This window comes from Leptopilina heterotoma, unplaced genomic scaffold (assembly GCF_015476425.1).
Source record: "Leptopilina heterotoma isolate Lh14 unplaced genomic scaffold, ASM1547642v1 Lhet_58, whole genome shotgun sequence".
Lineage (NCBI taxonomy): Eukaryota > Metazoa > Arthropoda > Insecta > Hymenoptera > Figitidae > Leptopilina > Leptopilina heterotoma.
The window spans coordinates 2,782,534-2,798,637 of record NW_025111131.1 but is presented as its reverse complement, the minus strand read 5'-3'; the positions used below and the strand labels follow the sequence as shown (position 1 = coordinate 2,798,637).

Genomic DNA, 16,104 nt, shown 5'->3' with positions numbered 1-16,104 from the left:
CGTCGGGTATTTTCAATCAGAACCCTTCCTTCCTAATTTCCTACAATTACTTCAACAAAATTATAATATCATGAGTCATTTCTAATGTGAAGTGTGTCAAAACTAAATCAGATTCACCACCAAACTATTCACAATCCTAATTGGTGAAATTTATCAATTAATCAGCATATGCAACACATTCGCATTCATATACTAAAACCTACTATTTACTAATTTTTTTTTTTATTTTTACCACTAAAAGCTACTTTTTTCCTTTTTTTAGAATTTCCACTATTTTAAACCCGCTAATAGTTGAAATAAAAAAAATTAATATTCATAAATTTAGGAATCACCATTTAGCCTTGTTTCATTAACACATCCAAATTCTGTTAGTACATCTAACTTTATTAATCTAAATTTATTTAATCTAATAAAAATTTAGTCGATTCAAATTTCCCTCGATCCAATTAATTAATTAATTAACTATGATAATTTGAATGCTTTTTCATTCATTCACTTTTTCTATCCCTCACACTCTGAAGTTGTCTTTTGTTTATACTTTTGTTTTTTGTTATCTTTAGATAGATTGTATATTATATTATTATGTTATAATTACTTTTATTTTATATAATTAATTCAAAATTGTAATGACAAATAGAAATCATCAGAATTTTTTTCACTTCTTTTCATTAGAAGACTAAAATTTTGTTAAATATTATGCTTCGTCAAATTGAAATTATGCAGATTTTTGTTCTTTACTTTTCTAAGCAAAATTAGAAAATTGTTAAACAACTGTGACTAAGAAATAGAAAATTTATTTATTTTGCATTATTTCTGTTTATGAAACACAATTTTTTTAACAAAATGATTATTTTGTTTTAGAAAAAGAAGAAAAACATTTGCACAATTTCTATTTTTAATCTTATTTTTGGAACAGGATTTTCCACAGGAATTAAGACATTCAAAAATTTCAAATTCCAAACCTTTTTTAAATTAAACAACTTATAAAAGTATTGTTATAAAACATGAAGATATCGATTGCTCCGAGTCGAAGACTCGGAGTGATCGGTTTCTTCATGTTTTCTAATAATTAAAGATAGCCCAGTGATATAAAATCATTATTTTATATTATAAGAATATTGTTACTGTAACTTCATCAAAATTATTTTCATCATTTTAATTCAATTATTATTTTCTAGAATTTTGAATTATTTTTTATGAAAATAATAATTGAATTCCTTACAAAAATTTTATTATTTATGATAATAATTAAATGTTTGCATACAATTTTATTAAAAACTTTTTTACGCAATTGAATTTTTTTTTGGAAATTTTATTAAAATAGTAGATATTGAAAATCATTGAAATTAGAAAAATTTCTGACAATAATTGAAATTAGGACAAGAATTTTTTTGACATTTATGAAAATAATTGAACTTTGGAGAAGAATTTTGTTATTTAAAAAGATAATTGGGATTTTTACGAGAATTTTTTTAAATTTTGAACATAATTGAATTTTATAAGAATGTTATTTTTTTAAAAATAATTGGATTTCTGCAATTATTTGTAATTTCTCCAAAATTGAATTTTTTAGTGTTTTCAACAAAAATTTAAATTAGAAAATTTTATAATTTTATTTAAAAAAGGCAGTAAGAAGTTAGTCGCGCGAATTGTTGCTAATTGTCTGTAATAATATTCGTATTCTTAAACATTTTTTCTGTCCCTTACAATCTGAAGTTAGTCTTTTGTGTAATTTTTGTTTTTCGTTAAGTATCACGTAAAAAAAACTAACAAAATTTTTTAATTTTAAATATAAATTTTTAAATACATTCATAATCAAAATGTAAGAAATTTACTTCTTAAAGTACAAAATTAATTATTATTGTTAATATTTTCAAAAATTTTAATAAAATTCTTCGCAAGAATTCAATCATTTTTATATTTAAATAATAACATTCTTCGAAAGATATCAATTATTTTTATAAATAGTACAATTTTTTGCAAAAATTCAATTATTTTTAACGAAATTTTAATAAAATTTCACAAAAGAATTAAATTAAAATTTTCTAAAATTCTAATAAATCCTTCTAAACAATTCAATTATTTTTATAAATAGTGAAATCTTTGGACAAATTCAATTATTAAATTCCTCGGAAGAATTCAGTTTTTAAAAAAAAATTTAATACATTTCAAATAAATTCAATTATTATTTTCTAAAATCTTAATAAATCCTTCGAAACAATTCAATTACTTTTATAAATAGTAAAATTCTTTCCAAGCAATCAATTATTTTCAAAACAATTTTAATTGAATTCCTCGGAAGAAATCAAATATTTGAAAATATTTTTAATTATTATTTACAATTATTTCCAAAAATTTTAATACATTTTCTTTGCAGAAATTAAATTATTTTTAATTCAATTTAAATAAAATAGCACAAAAGAGTTTTTTTTCCAAAATTGTACATAAAATTCACTTTTAACAAGAATTTTAATTTTTCCATAAATAATCAAATTATTCTCAAAATATTTTGAAAAATTCTTAATTAACATTAAATTACTTTCAATGCAATTTTTAAATATATTCGTCAAAAGAATTGAAAGGAATTCAATTATTTTCAAAAAATAATAAAATTCTTCTGATGAATTCAATTATTTTAAATATATTTTAATTTTAATAAAAAAATTCTTTACAGAAATTCAATTATTTTCAAAACAACTTTAATTGATTTTCTTGAAAGAATTTAATTATTTTCAAATATTTCAATTAAATTCTTCAAAACAATTTAATTATTTCTTAAAATTTTAATAAAATCTTCGAAACATTTCAATTATTTTTTAAATAGTAAAATTCTACACGAGAATTCAATTATTTTCATAAATAAAAAAATTCTTCGAAGGAATTCAATTATTCTCTTTAAATTTTTTGATAAGAATCTTTGCAAAAATTCAATGATTTTCAATACATTAATTTTAAAATTGTAAATATTTAAAAAGAAAATTTTTTTGAAAAAGTTAAGAAACAATCTATAGTGTTATAATCTACTTTTTTTATTTTATAATTTATACAAAATAATTATTTGCAATTAATTAAAAAAAATTTTTTTTTTTATTATTTCTTCACTTCAATTTAAGCGAGCAGAAAACTAATTATGCCCAATTGTACAACATACTAATTACAGTAACTATTTTAGTAAATTTAATTTATGTCAGTGAGAAACAAAACTCTGCAAATTTTTTTCCTTTTTCAAAAAAAATTAAAACTTTATAACGAAAATAGTAATGACAAATAGAAATCATTAGAATTTTTTCCTTACATTTCGTTTTAGAAAAGGAAGAAAAATATTTGCGTAAATCCGTACTGCTTTTTTGTATGTGAAAATAAGTATGGAAAAGAAGCTAAGAGGAGAGGAATGACATGAATATGAATAATTAAGGTGAAAAGATTCGACGAAAGGACATGCAATGAAATAAAATATGAATTAATTACTGCAGTCAAATGAATTTAATAATATTCCACTGCATTAATCCATCTAATAAAGTGTATTTTCATAAATATTTTGTACATAGAGCTTTCCAATTCATATAATATATCTCAACTAGGTTGTGAAATTTTTAAACAATTTTATAACAAACATACAATAAAGAATAAAATGTGAAAAATGATTACATAAAAAATAATCTTCGCAAAATGAGTAAAATAATTGCAGAAACTAGAAAAAGAATCGAAATACTCCAAAATAATTCATTTTTAGAGCGTGATATAACAGCTTCTGTAGTTTCTCGAAATTCAGGCTGTTCTTCTTGAAATTCCGTTTGATAGTCGACATTTCGTTGCCTTAATTCATTTTCTAAATCTGATGTGAAATTTTCCGGTGTCACCTCCTCAGCCTAAAGTCAAAATATTAAAGTTATTATTCATTATTATCAATGGGTTTATACCCTAAAATCTATGGAAACGGTCGATTTCATGTTATCTAAAAAATTACTTATCGATAACGAACCTATAAAACAGGGTTGCCACAAATATTTAATTTTATTTTTCCCTGACTTTTCCCTGATTTCCAGACAAAATTTTCACTTTTTCCCTGACCCTAAGGAATATTCAGCGATTCACTTTATAAATGATAAGATACTGAAAAGAAATGTTCTATTACTTTAACTGTAAAATTATATTCGAAAACATCAATAACTTCGTTTTAATCATTATTATTTTTCCGTAGGAATTAAAATTCTTCAAAACATTCAAATTCAAACCTTTTTGAAATTCAACAACTTATAAGAATATTATTACAAAACATGAAAAAGGCGATCACTCCGAGTCTTCGACTCGGAGTAATCGCCTTCTTCATGTTTTGTAATAATTTAAATTACCATAAAATTTTTCAAAAAAGAGTTAATTATTTACCAAAATCCTAATACAATCCTTCGTAAGAATTCAATCATTTTCATAAATAATAAATCGATTATTCGGTAATTCATTTTTAAATCAATTTTTATTAGAAAATTATAGAAGAATTTAATTATTTAAATTAAAAAATAAATAATTTACTTAATAATCGAATGTTTGTTAAAATTGAATTCTCATACAGAATTTTATCAACAAATTTTTAAATAATTGAATTCTTTTGACAAATTTTAATAAAATTTTAAGAATAATTACATTTTTGAGAAATTCGATTAAAAAATTTGTATCAAAAATAATTAAAATCCTGCGATGAGTTTTATTATTTATAAGAATAACTAAATTCTTGAAAAGAACTTTGTTAAATTTTTTTAAATAATTGCATTCTTTCGACGAATTTTATAAAAATCTTTTCAAATAACTGATATTTTTCGAAAAATTTTATGAAATTTTGTATATTAAATAATTGAATTTCTGTGAAAATTTTATTACTTATGAAAATAATTGATTTATTTCGAAGAAATTCATAAAAAATTTTATAAATAATTGAATTCCTGTGGAATTTTGCCAAGAATTTTATTAAAATTTTTAAAAATAATTGAATTTCAAAGATGAATTTTATTATTTATAAAGATAAATGAAATTTTGACGAAAATGTTTTAAAAATTTTTGAACATAATTGAAGTTCTCCGATGAATTTTTATAACTTTTGAAAATAATTGAATTGCTGGAATCATTTGTAACTTTTCCAAAAATTTAATTTTTTTAGTATTTTTAACTAAAATTCTTTTATCAATCTATAGTATTTATGAAAATTGTAAAAATTATTCATTAAATAATTTATCAGTCATAATTTTATGATAGTTCTTGAAAAATTAAGTTATTTAAAAAGTAATTATTGTCAGAAATAAAAAAAAAATTGAAGGTTTTGTACTAAAAAAATCCCTGACTTTTCCCTGATTTTCCTGACCAACTTTAGTTTCCCTGAATTCCCTGATCTGTGGCAACCCTGTAAAATTTCACATTTTTACCCCCTGTTATTTTCTGCGGGGGTTAATTGACCCAAAAACACAGTATTTTTTCGATTTTTTGAGAAAAACGTGTATAAAAAATTGAAAAACATAAAAAAAATAGTTTTTGAAGTTAAACTGCAAAACAATAGACAATAAACTGTTTATTGTCTAGAAAAACCCTTATGAAATAAGAATTCTCTTCTTGTAATATGTAACAATATTCAAAAGGGATTCTTACAATAACTATAATACATTTTTACAATAAGAGTTTAAAAAAGTGTGTTTTTTTTACACAATAATGACGTCACGTAAGTTTAAGGGAGCGTTCACAAATGATGTCACGCTTTTGAGGGTAGGGGGGGGGGTCATACTAAACGTGACACAATGTATTTTTCTCATGTGAAATTGCAAAAATTGCGTGACAGGGGGTAGGGGGGGGGGGTCGAAAATCTCCAAAAATTGCGTGACATCATTTGTGAACGCTCCCTAAGTGAACATAACCTTTAATGTAATGTAAAGAAGTAGTGCAAAATTGTCAAAACTGTTATGTAATTTTTTTTAGGTATTATACAATAATTGAGATTTTTATTTCTTAGTGGCGTTAGAATGGTCGTACTTTTTACCGATACTACATTTATAAAATATATACATACCTTCAATGCAATCGTACTCAACATCTGCTTTTCTTCTTCTGTAATTGGTCTTTTTCTTATGACTGTAGATAGTAAATTTAATATTTGTCCACAAGTTTCGCAATGCCATGTAAGTGATCTATTGAGTAAAGTATAAAACAATTAGTAATCCCTATAAGTAAAATCACACTTCTGTCTAGTCTGTACATTGCTTAAAAATTGAAAATTCTATTATAAAAAGTTGTTTTGAACTTGAAGAAATCCAAAGAGGTCAAAAAAATGTCGTGTATGTATGTACTTCTGTCACAAAAGCTTTGTACGCCAATCACACGAAAATGCCTGGACTGATTTGAATAAAATTTTACAGAGCATTTGGTAATCATCTAAGGAAGGTTTATAAATTTACAGCTATTTAAAAAATATTAATTAGAACAGGAGAAATCAACAATTTTTAAAAAATTCGAAAAATCAAAAAATCTTAAATCATTAACTTTTTAATTGAATACTGCTATACTTTTTGTAACCGTGAAATTAAATTCACCAAGACATATTATAATTTAATCGACTTAATCTTACAATAATGATGGAGTATTTGGAAATATATTTTTTAATTAAATTAACCTCAAAATAAAAATTGAGAAAAATTTAATAAACCCTCAACAGATTTCTTTTATTCTAGGCTAAAAATTTTGTAATTTTATCAGTGAACAAATATGAAATAAATATTGTATCTGTCAGGTGGTTATACTCATACGTGATAATTGTAGATCTTAAAAAACACATCTTTGTTGTTCTATGCATTTTTTTGAAAAACAAAAAATAATTTTTGAGAAAAATGCAAAAAACTGTAAAAGCACTATCAGAATTGTTTATATCTACCAGGAACTACGTAATAATATCTAGGTATATAAATAAATTATTTTATACAAAACAAGTATGTAATCCGGAATATGAGTGCGGTCCCTGCTGATAACTATCTCTTTAACAAATATTCCAGAAACGGTATTTATTGCTAACATTGCTTGTTCTGCAATCCCTCTGGTCTCGAGATGGGGACCATCTATATGGTCCCCCCTAATCCTAAGCTTGAACCGTACGGTGAAGGAATGCGTGGTTGAGGGATGTTAATCGTGAGCACGAATGCTGAGATTTTGTGGTTTAAATGTAAGAATTTTTCTTCCCTCACTTAAGGGTGGTGGTTAGTGGATGGTGTGTGTTGCAGGTTTGGCTTTTCATCTTCATCTTATTTCATTTCATGTTCATACTTTATTTTTTATTTTATTTTAAGCTGAATCTGTAATGCATTCTGTCTGCTGGCATTCAACACTGCCTGATAGGTAAGGGGTACGGACCAGATGTTATGTCAAAACTAAATAAAGCCTCGGAGAAAATTGTTGGGTGTAAGGAGTGTTACAAGAAGGTGTGCAGTTGCACTACGGAGGCAGATGTTGTTTGGGAGAGTGGGAGCGATTCTTCTTCTTGTAGAAGATCTCATTCCCGCTCTCCCATTCGGAAGAAGGATGAGACTCACGATGATGAGACTGCGGAGGAAAAAGAGCGTGAATCGAGTGATAAAGAGGGATCGAAGAAGTTGACGGGTGAAAGAAAAAAGGCGGAAGCGAAATTAAGGAAAGAGAAGAAGAAAATGGATAGAGTAAAAGAGCAGGAAAGATTGGAGAGGGAGAAATTGGAAAAGGAGGGGAATGGGAAGAAGCCAAAGAAGAAGAAGGATAATAAGAAGGAAGTGGTTGGAGGTAAAATGGACGTAGATGAGGTAAGTGTGCGTGGGGATGTGATTGATGTCCTGAGTTTAAGGATGGAAAGGCCCAAAACCGTGGATCCCTCGTGTCTTGATTTACGATGTGACGAATTATATGAGTGAGAATGAGTTGTTGAGTAGTGTGCATGAGAAGAGTGTGAAGGATTTAATAAGTTTGGCTAATTTTAATCAACGTGCTAAAATTGTGAGACGGTTTAGTAGAGATGGAGAGAAAGATGGAAAAATTGGACATCTTTCAAGGTGAAAGAGACATCTTTCATGGGAAAGGGTGCCTCAATGTTTTGGATGTATGGGTTATGGTCACAAAGTGCTAGATTGTAAGAATGAGAAGTTGAGTGTGCATGTTGCGGTATCCTGCAAAGCATCGGAGGACTGCAGCAACTGCCGGGCAAAGGGACTCCCTTCGAAAGGGCATATTGCTCTTTCGTTGGATTGCCCCAGGGAGTGGGGACTTCGGTCCTTAGTATGGGTATGGCGTGCCCAGGGTGCCCGAGCTGGGTACAAGTAAACCTGCTGCCCAAAGTAAAAACCTAGTAAGTCGCATTTGCCGTAAGGTTTATAGTCGCTTACCATGTAAACGACTTTCGTCTTAACGGCAAATGCGACTTACTAGGTTTTTACTTTGGGCAGCAGAAACGCTGCTTATATCCTAATACCGTAAACAACAGGTGTACTTCAACGACCTTTATGATGCGTGACAGAAGAACGTTGTACATTTGTTGACCGGGGACTTGGCTTAACTGCCTGGTCGCGAAATGGGGACATTTTATATGGTCCCCCTAATCCTAATCTTGAGCCGTGCGCGAGGGGATGCGTGATTGAGGGGTGTCAATCTTAAGCACGAATACTGAGTATTGACGAATTAAATTTTGAATTATTTTTTCCTTCACTTAAGAGTAGTGGTCAGTAGATGGTTTATGTTGCAGGTTTAGCTTTTCATCCTCATCTCATCTCATCTTTATTTATTTTATTTTAAGCTGAATCTGTGGTGCATTCTGTCTGCTGGCATTTCAACACTGTCTGATGGGTGAAGAGTACAAAACAGATGTATATGAAAAAATCAAATAAAGCCTCGGAAAAGAAAAATGTTGGGTGTAAGGAGTGTGTTTGCACTCATGAAGGATTGGTTTCGGAGAGTGCGAGTAGTTCTTGAGATAGATCTCATTCGCGCTCTCCTATTCGAAAGAATGTCGAGAAAGGTGGTGACGGGACAGCAGATGAGAGTGATTGTGCGGCGAACAATGGGAAAGATTGGAAGAAACTGTCGAAGGAAAAGAAAAAGTTTGAAGCGAAGAAGAAGATTGCAACTGGTGACACTAGGAAGGCGGTGGAGGGTAGAGCAAGTGATGTGATGAAACCTGTGTATGAATGGGGTTCTAAGGTTGGTGTAGATGTGAATGATAAGAAAACGGTATGCATGGTTTTAAAGGGTGGCTTAAAAATGATGAATAGACGTGTGCATGTAGAATTAAGTGAAGAAAATGTGAGAACATTGAAATTTGTTGAGAGTTTTGAATATCTAGGTGTTCTAACAAGCGTTGATATGAAGTTTAGAGAGCATGTTAATAGAATGAGGCAGAAGGTGAATGGTGTAGTTGGAATTTTACGTAGGGTATTAAGAATAGATTGGGGCTTGAAAAGGTGTGTTATGAGGACTGTCATGAATGCGATGCTGTTGCCTGCGGTAATGTACGCTGCGCCGGTTTTGTATAAATTATTGAAGCTTAAAACTGTCTGTGTAGAATTGAACAGATATCAGCGGGTTGGGTTGTATGCATGTACGCGAATGTGTAGTACGGTTTTCACGGATGCGATGCAGGTTATCTATAGAACGCTTCCGTGGGATTTGGAGTGTAAGAGAAGAGCGAATTGGTATAAAGTTAGGAAGAATTTTGAAATGAATGAGTTTGATTTGGTTAGTGCAAATGATGTTAATGGTTTAAATGTTATTGATGCGAAAAAGATGGTGACGGACAGAGCGCATGGGAAATGGCAGAAGAGATGGAATAATAGTGACAAAGGAAGAGTTACTTTTGAGTGGATTAAAGATGTGACTTTTGTTGGTAAGTGCAGAAAGTTTGATCCGAGTCTTAGGGAATGCTACTTGTGTGGGGAGAGTCCTTCCACCTCCCACCTCCTCAAGAAATTTATCGAAGAATCTGGAAGCAATCGTAAATGCTAATACTACTTCTGATTCTTCTGAGAAATTTCTTTCTGTTCTTTCTATATCGGCGAAATCTTCAAAGAATTCCTCCTTGGTTATAATCCTTTTTGTTTTTCTTTTATCTTTTTTTGGGACTTTTTGTCCCTGGCCATTACTTGGTCCTACTTATCTATCGGTATTAATTTGTGTTTGTTGGTTAAATTTACTTACTTACTTGGGCTTTATGGAATGCCCATAGTGTGGTTCATAAGAAGGTTTAAACTGAATCAATTCTACTATCAATTCTCCTGGAATAGAAAAACTCCAGAATGAACTTGTTTGCTTTAGCAATCGACATTAAGCGCGCATTTAATAATGTACGCCCCCTAATCCTGAACGAAAAGCTGCGCATGCTTAGGGTTCCAGAACGCATTGTCAATTTTGTCGCTACTCTTACAGAAAGAAGAGAGCTGTATTTTTCAAATACAAAGCAGAGTAGGACCTGTGGCGTAGGCGTTTCCCAAGATGGTGTTTTGTCGCCTTTACTATTTAATATATACTTGGCAGATACCTTCTACCTTTCCTGCTCATGTGAGGGCTGCATAGTACGCAGACGATCTCCTTGTGTACTCCAGAGGCGGTGATGTTCCTGAGGCGAAGGCTCATCTTGATGAAGCTGTTGCTCCGCTGTCGGATTGGCTATTGCAGATGAGGCTGGGGATTTCATCCGCAAAGTGCGTGTTCTGTCCATTTTCATCCAAAAGGATTGATCATAAGAATATTTTTATTGAAGTTGATGGCTCTTGTATATTGGGTTCACCTAAACTTAAATATCTTGGAATCCTTTTGGATTACAGATTCACTTGGATTCCACATATAAAAGAAAATGTTTTTCGGGCCAGCAAGGCCATCAATGTTCTCAAGGTTATTTCGAAGATCTTTCTTTTGCTTAAATGGCCTCTGGTCCCAGATATGGGGTGCTGCCACAGCCCTGGCTCTTACAGACTACAGGGTATTGCTTCGCTCGTACCTGGAATAGGGTTGCCAATTATATGGATCTGCTAATTCGGTGGCTCTTTGTATGCTGGATAAGATCCACAATACTGCTCTGAGGGTGACTCTAGGGGTTATGAGTACTACGCCGGTTGCGGTTCTCTTATCTGAGTCGAATGAATTTCACCTCATTTATAGACGGCGATTGCTCACTAGGAGTTTTATTATTCGAAATTTCTTCTGGCGTTTCAATCCCTTGATTACAAAGCTACAATTGCTTTCTGAAAGACTTGGATCTTCCACGTGTCGCATGCCGGTAACTATCGCCAGGGCTTCATTGCTGCGTGCCTATGGGGCAAAGCGTGAAGTATTGGAATTCTCGTTTAGAACTGACAGACCCGCTGATTTTGATTTGAGTTGGGAGATGATCACCATGACAACGGATGTTCAGCTAGACCTATTTCAAGAAAAGTGTAAAGAAGCTAAACAGGTTCTTTGCGATGTTAAAAATTGTTTTTAGGAGGATCCGTCTTTCCAGCTTGTTTACAGAATTCTCACTGTTATTTACACTGCCAGTTTAAGAGACCAAAGAATTTCCTTGATGTGGATTCCAACCCACAAAAGAATTATTGGTAATGAAATTGCAGACCATACAGTCAAAATGGCTCCTAGAACTGTTCTTAAGAAGGAGTTTGGTCTTCCTCGCCCGGATCTTTTGAGGTATTTTGATTCTCTTAGTTGTGATGAGGCCAAAGCCTTATGGTCTTTTTCTGGTAAACATCCGAGGGGAGTGAGGTATTTTTCTAGAATTGACTTTGAGACGAGGAGACCTTGATTTGCCGGTTCGAGAACTTCTCGTACAGCTATTAATTTTATTACCCGTCTTAGGACGGGTCATGTCATTTGTCTTGATCATTTTAACCGTTTGGGATGGAGAGTGGATCTCATTTGCCCGCTGTGGGGTAGAAGATAGAACTTTGAAACATCTTTTTAATGAATGTCCTATTCTGTCTCCAAACAGACCGGAGTTTTTTGGTTTCTTGGTCCACAGGTGAGGGATTGAGGATCCGGAGAGATTTGACCCTTTCGAGGTTATGTTGATTTGCTTTTTTGAGGTTTTCTTTGATGTTTTCTTGTTTTTAATTGTTCCTTTTTTCCTTTTTTTCTCTCCGTCTTGAGTTGTTTTGGTTAATTTTTGTGTTTTTTCTGTTTTTTTTAATCTTTCTTCCCTCCTATTCTGGTATGCTTCTTTTTCCGCATTTTGCCAACCTTCCCCCGGGTGAACTGAGTAGCCTGGGCCTACGGTGTCGTTTTATTTAGGAATTGACTATGCTATGCGTATTATTATTTTGTTTCCCCCTGTTTTCTTTTTTTTGTTTTTTCTTGTTTTTGGTTTTTCTTTTCACTATTTTGGTTTAAAATTTTGCTTACTTGTTTTTAGGTAAGAATGGTAAAACATTAGAAGAGAAAGAAACCACAAATTGACGAAGAAGACTTGGAAAAACCTGGACATTTTGTTTCTGTATTTGTTGATATATTTTATTACTTTTTTATACTCAAAAGTCCTTAAAAGATTAGTAACGCCTCACCTTACCCTACAATTAATAAATTTTGCTTCCTCGTGAGGAAGCTTTGTAGTCGTTTAATTTACAAAATTTTTAAAAATCCTTTTAACAAATTTTCTTCTATATGGGACTATGTTATATAAGACCCTGAACAATTGTCCAGATGTATGTATGTGTGTGTGTATGTGTGTGTGTGTGTATGGATCCCGATTTTTGTGAACACGATAACTCGAAGAGGTTTTAACGAATTTGGCTAAAATTTACCAGGTATATTTATCATAAAAATATCTCGAAATGGATTGATAAACTTTAAAAAATTTTCTCAAAAAAAAATTTTTTTTTGACTTTTTTCTAAAAAATTTTTTTTTTCTAAAAAATTTTTTTAAGTTGTTTATTGAAGTTAATATATAATAAAATCTTATTCTTTGCATCAAGACGAATCGATTGGTATATAACAAGTATAAATTGTATGAGAATTTATAGAGTTAATCACAATTAAAGCTGAAAAAATCGCATTTTTATCAAAAAAATGAGTTCTTTCCGCAAAATTATGTTGCTGTGTAAGAAAATCTTACTCATTTATTTCTAAAATCTTATTCATTACACCAAGACGGATCGATTGGTATATATAAAGTATATGTTTTACTTAAATTTATAGAATTAAAACCAATTATAGACAAAAAATTTGCACTTTTAATAAAAATTCATTTTTTCTTAAAAATCATGTTGCTGTACAATAGAATGTTATTATTTATTAAAAAATAAATCAAAAATCTTATTCTTTGCATCAAGAAGAATCGATTGATGTATATAAAGTATATATTCTATTGAAAATTATAGAATTAATTACAATTAAAGTTGAAAAATTCACTTTTTAACTAAAAATTTTTTTGTTTATTTAGATTCATATTACTGTATAAGAAAATTTTATTCTTTCTATTAAGACGAATGAACTTTATTTTATAAATGTTAAATTGTATTAAAAATGATTTAAAAATGAAATATATTTATCGTTAATGCTTCCTTCACGAGGAAGCAAATTTTTTTTGCTGATCGTAAAGAGGAAGCAAAATGTTCATGTAATGAACATCTGGATTTACAACTTTTTTCTTTACTTTTTTTTTTAAATTTCATAATGAAAATAAACAGAAATTGTATATTTCTAATCAGGTGAGGGTCAATGAAAGGATATAATTTGAAGAAAATATCTGTTAAATACCTTTTAGCAAGTTTTTGTCTTTCTTCGGCATTATAATCTAAAGAACCAATTTTTCCATTACCAGGAGTTGGCATAAATGCAATAAGAGCAAGCAGGGCTGTCCGTATACTCCAAGATGGTTGCCACGTTTCCGGATGATGACCGGAGATGCTCAGGCATATTTTTTTATTGATTTCAAATCGACCGTTGGGCTGTTAAAAGCAATACTTTCGCTTTATCGATTAAAATCTTGAAAATAAAAACTACGCTCGAAACAACTCACGGTCAGTAGAATGATATTTGGCGGCTTCATGGGATACTCTGGAGGCAGTAATATTCTCCCGTGATATACGCCACCTTCAAATTCCGAGGACGGTGGACCTTGTATAGTGAAGTGCCATTCAAAAAGATTATCTTCCAGAGGGTAGGCACAGTACTCTTCAGTAGGCTCATGTAACTCCATAGCTTCTCTCATCAACCGCTTGACAGCTAAAATTGTCCAACCATATTTATTTATTTTATGCAACACAGGCAAACATTCCATAAATTACATGATAATATAAACACGGGGAGAAAGATATAAAAATGCAATAATCCTTTACATAATTTATTACAAACAAGTTGAATGCTTTCTCAAAAATATAAATTTTTTAATTAGCTGAAAACTATTCCTTGATTTCTAATCATTTCTTTTATTTCTTTACATCAATACTTGATTAAGGTTCGTACGTTCACAAAAGTTATGAACGATAAGTAAAAGAAAGAAAACTTCTTATTTAAAAATAGTAAAAAACGAATGTCAGAAAATTAAAAGGCACATCATTCTATATCTTATTTACTAAATTTTGAGTCTATAGCACGACTTTAAATTAGAAGAACATTTTTATAAATATCTGTTAAAAATTAAAAAATTTTGTCCTCCATATTGGATCCGCCAATTTGAAGGGGTTAAGATTGCGTTAAAATAAATTATTGTCAGAGATAGATAGAATAGATAGAATATTGTTATGAATTCTAAACATTTAATTTTTTCTAGTACTTTTAATAAAATTCCCTGACTTTTCCCGATTTCCCTGACCTGTGGCAACCCTGATAAACTTTTTAAGAATTTTCTAATTCTAAACAAAAGTATATATAATACAGCTGTGCAAAATAATTCGAACCGAACTGTTCGAATTTTTTCGCCTAGTTCGAATGTCGAAAATTCGACATTCGAGTTAGCTTAGTTCGAATGTCGGTTTTTCGACATTCGAACTAGCCCAGTTCGAATGTCGAATATTCGACATTCGAGTTACTACAAAATTCGAACCGAACCGAGTTTTGTCGAAAACGCTAAAATGTCGAATTCTAAAATTCGACATTTCAGTTCGGATGTCGAATATTCGACATTTCGGCGCCCCAAAACCGAACTAAACTCGGTTCGGTTCGAATTTTGCACAGCTCTAATATATAAATAAATTTTTGTTTAAAAAGTTGCAAAAAAATTTATTTTGCATTAACTTTTATTTAAGAAATATATTTTTCTGTTCTTTGCTAGACACATTCCTAAGGCCAAATAAAAATGTTTTTTCAACATTTCGATTAAAAAAAAATACTTTTTATTTTTCGTGAAAATTTCCCGAATTCTGACCCCTCAGATTGGTATGTCTTTGGGCCATGGGCGTAGAATAACAATAATTGAAAACAAGAAGCTTTTTAAAAACTTCACTCATTACTTAAAACATAATTTTAATGCTGAAGAATTTAACAGTAAATTTAATTTTTACTATTTATTTTTGTATAATAATTAAAAAAAGATTAGGAATTCGGGTAAATTTAAACCGCGATATGATATAATCAAATATTCAACAATCTAAGACAGTTTTAAAAATTTGAAATGTTACAAATTTTTTTTTGAAATTAAGAGTTATTTAATATTACATCTTGCCTTGCATATATAATGCAATAAACTGTCGAATTTACATTTGAAATTAATTGCGAAAATAATAGATATTTGTATTCTACTGATTTTGAAAGTTAGAAGAAAAAATTTGGTAATAAATAGAAAGGAATTCTAAATACCTGGACTTTTAGCATTATATTTCCCCTCAAATGACATGTTTCTTGAATTTAGAGTACAATATTGATCATACACATTAAATTGTTTAACTTTTATAACACTTGTTCATTAAAACAAGATTGCATTCTGAAAAATAACATTTCTCCATAAAAAAATACATTCAACTGAATATAAATAACATCTGGATGTGTAAATAATTAATTGACTTAGGCTTTTGAAGAAATTATTGAAAACCTGTAAACGTCAATGAACATTCCTATAACATTAGGACAAATCGAATAAAAACTGTCACACTAGTCATACATCATTCCCAACAATAATGACAATAATCAACAAAC

At 29.9% G+C, this 16,104-nt stretch overlaps 1 protein-coding gene across 3 annotated transcripts; it reads right to left on the bottom strand.

The window, feature by feature from the left end:
* Positions 1 to 3,502: 3,502 nt before the first annotated feature.
* LOC122508881 (ubiquitin-conjugating enzyme E2 J1-like) lies at positions 3,503 to 16,104 on the bottom strand. 3 transcript variants are annotated; one of them, XM_043622536.1, is made up of 6 exons: positions 16,001 to 16,099; positions 15,769 to 15,892; positions 13,991 to 14,196; positions 13,729 to 13,919; positions 6,050 to 6,167; positions 3,503 to 3,869 (listed from the first exon to the last, which is right to left on the bottom strand). In XM_043622536.1, the coding sequence occupies exons 2-6, from the start codon at positions 15,803 to 15,805 to the stop codon at positions 3,645 to 3,647; spliced, it is 777 nt and encodes a 258-aa protein (XP_043478471.1). In that variant the 5' UTR covers positions 15,806 to 15,892; positions 16,001 to 16,099; the 3' UTR covers positions 3,503 to 3,644. The 3 variants fall into 3 exon arrangements, with proteins under 3 accessions (XP_043478471.1, XP_043478470.1, XP_043478469.1); XM_043622535.1 differs by having other exon boundaries at positions 15,973 to 16,093; XM_043622534.1 differs by having other exon boundaries at positions 15,769 to 16,104.

Bases quoted from the DNA above. Each gene is read 5' to 3' on its own strand.
- LOC122508881 (XM_043622534.1), bottom strand. From the start codon at position 15,805: ATGTCATTTGAGGGGAAATATAATGCTAAAAGTCCAG. The intron at 13,920-13,990 runs GTGAGTTGTTTC...TGCTTTTAACAG, and splicing joins CAAATATCATTCTACTGACC to CCCAACGGTCGATTTGAAAT. The intron at 3,870-6,049 runs GTATGTATATAT...TTTTGACTTTAG, and splicing joins TGAGTACGATTGCATTGAAG to GCTGAGGAGGTGACACCGGA.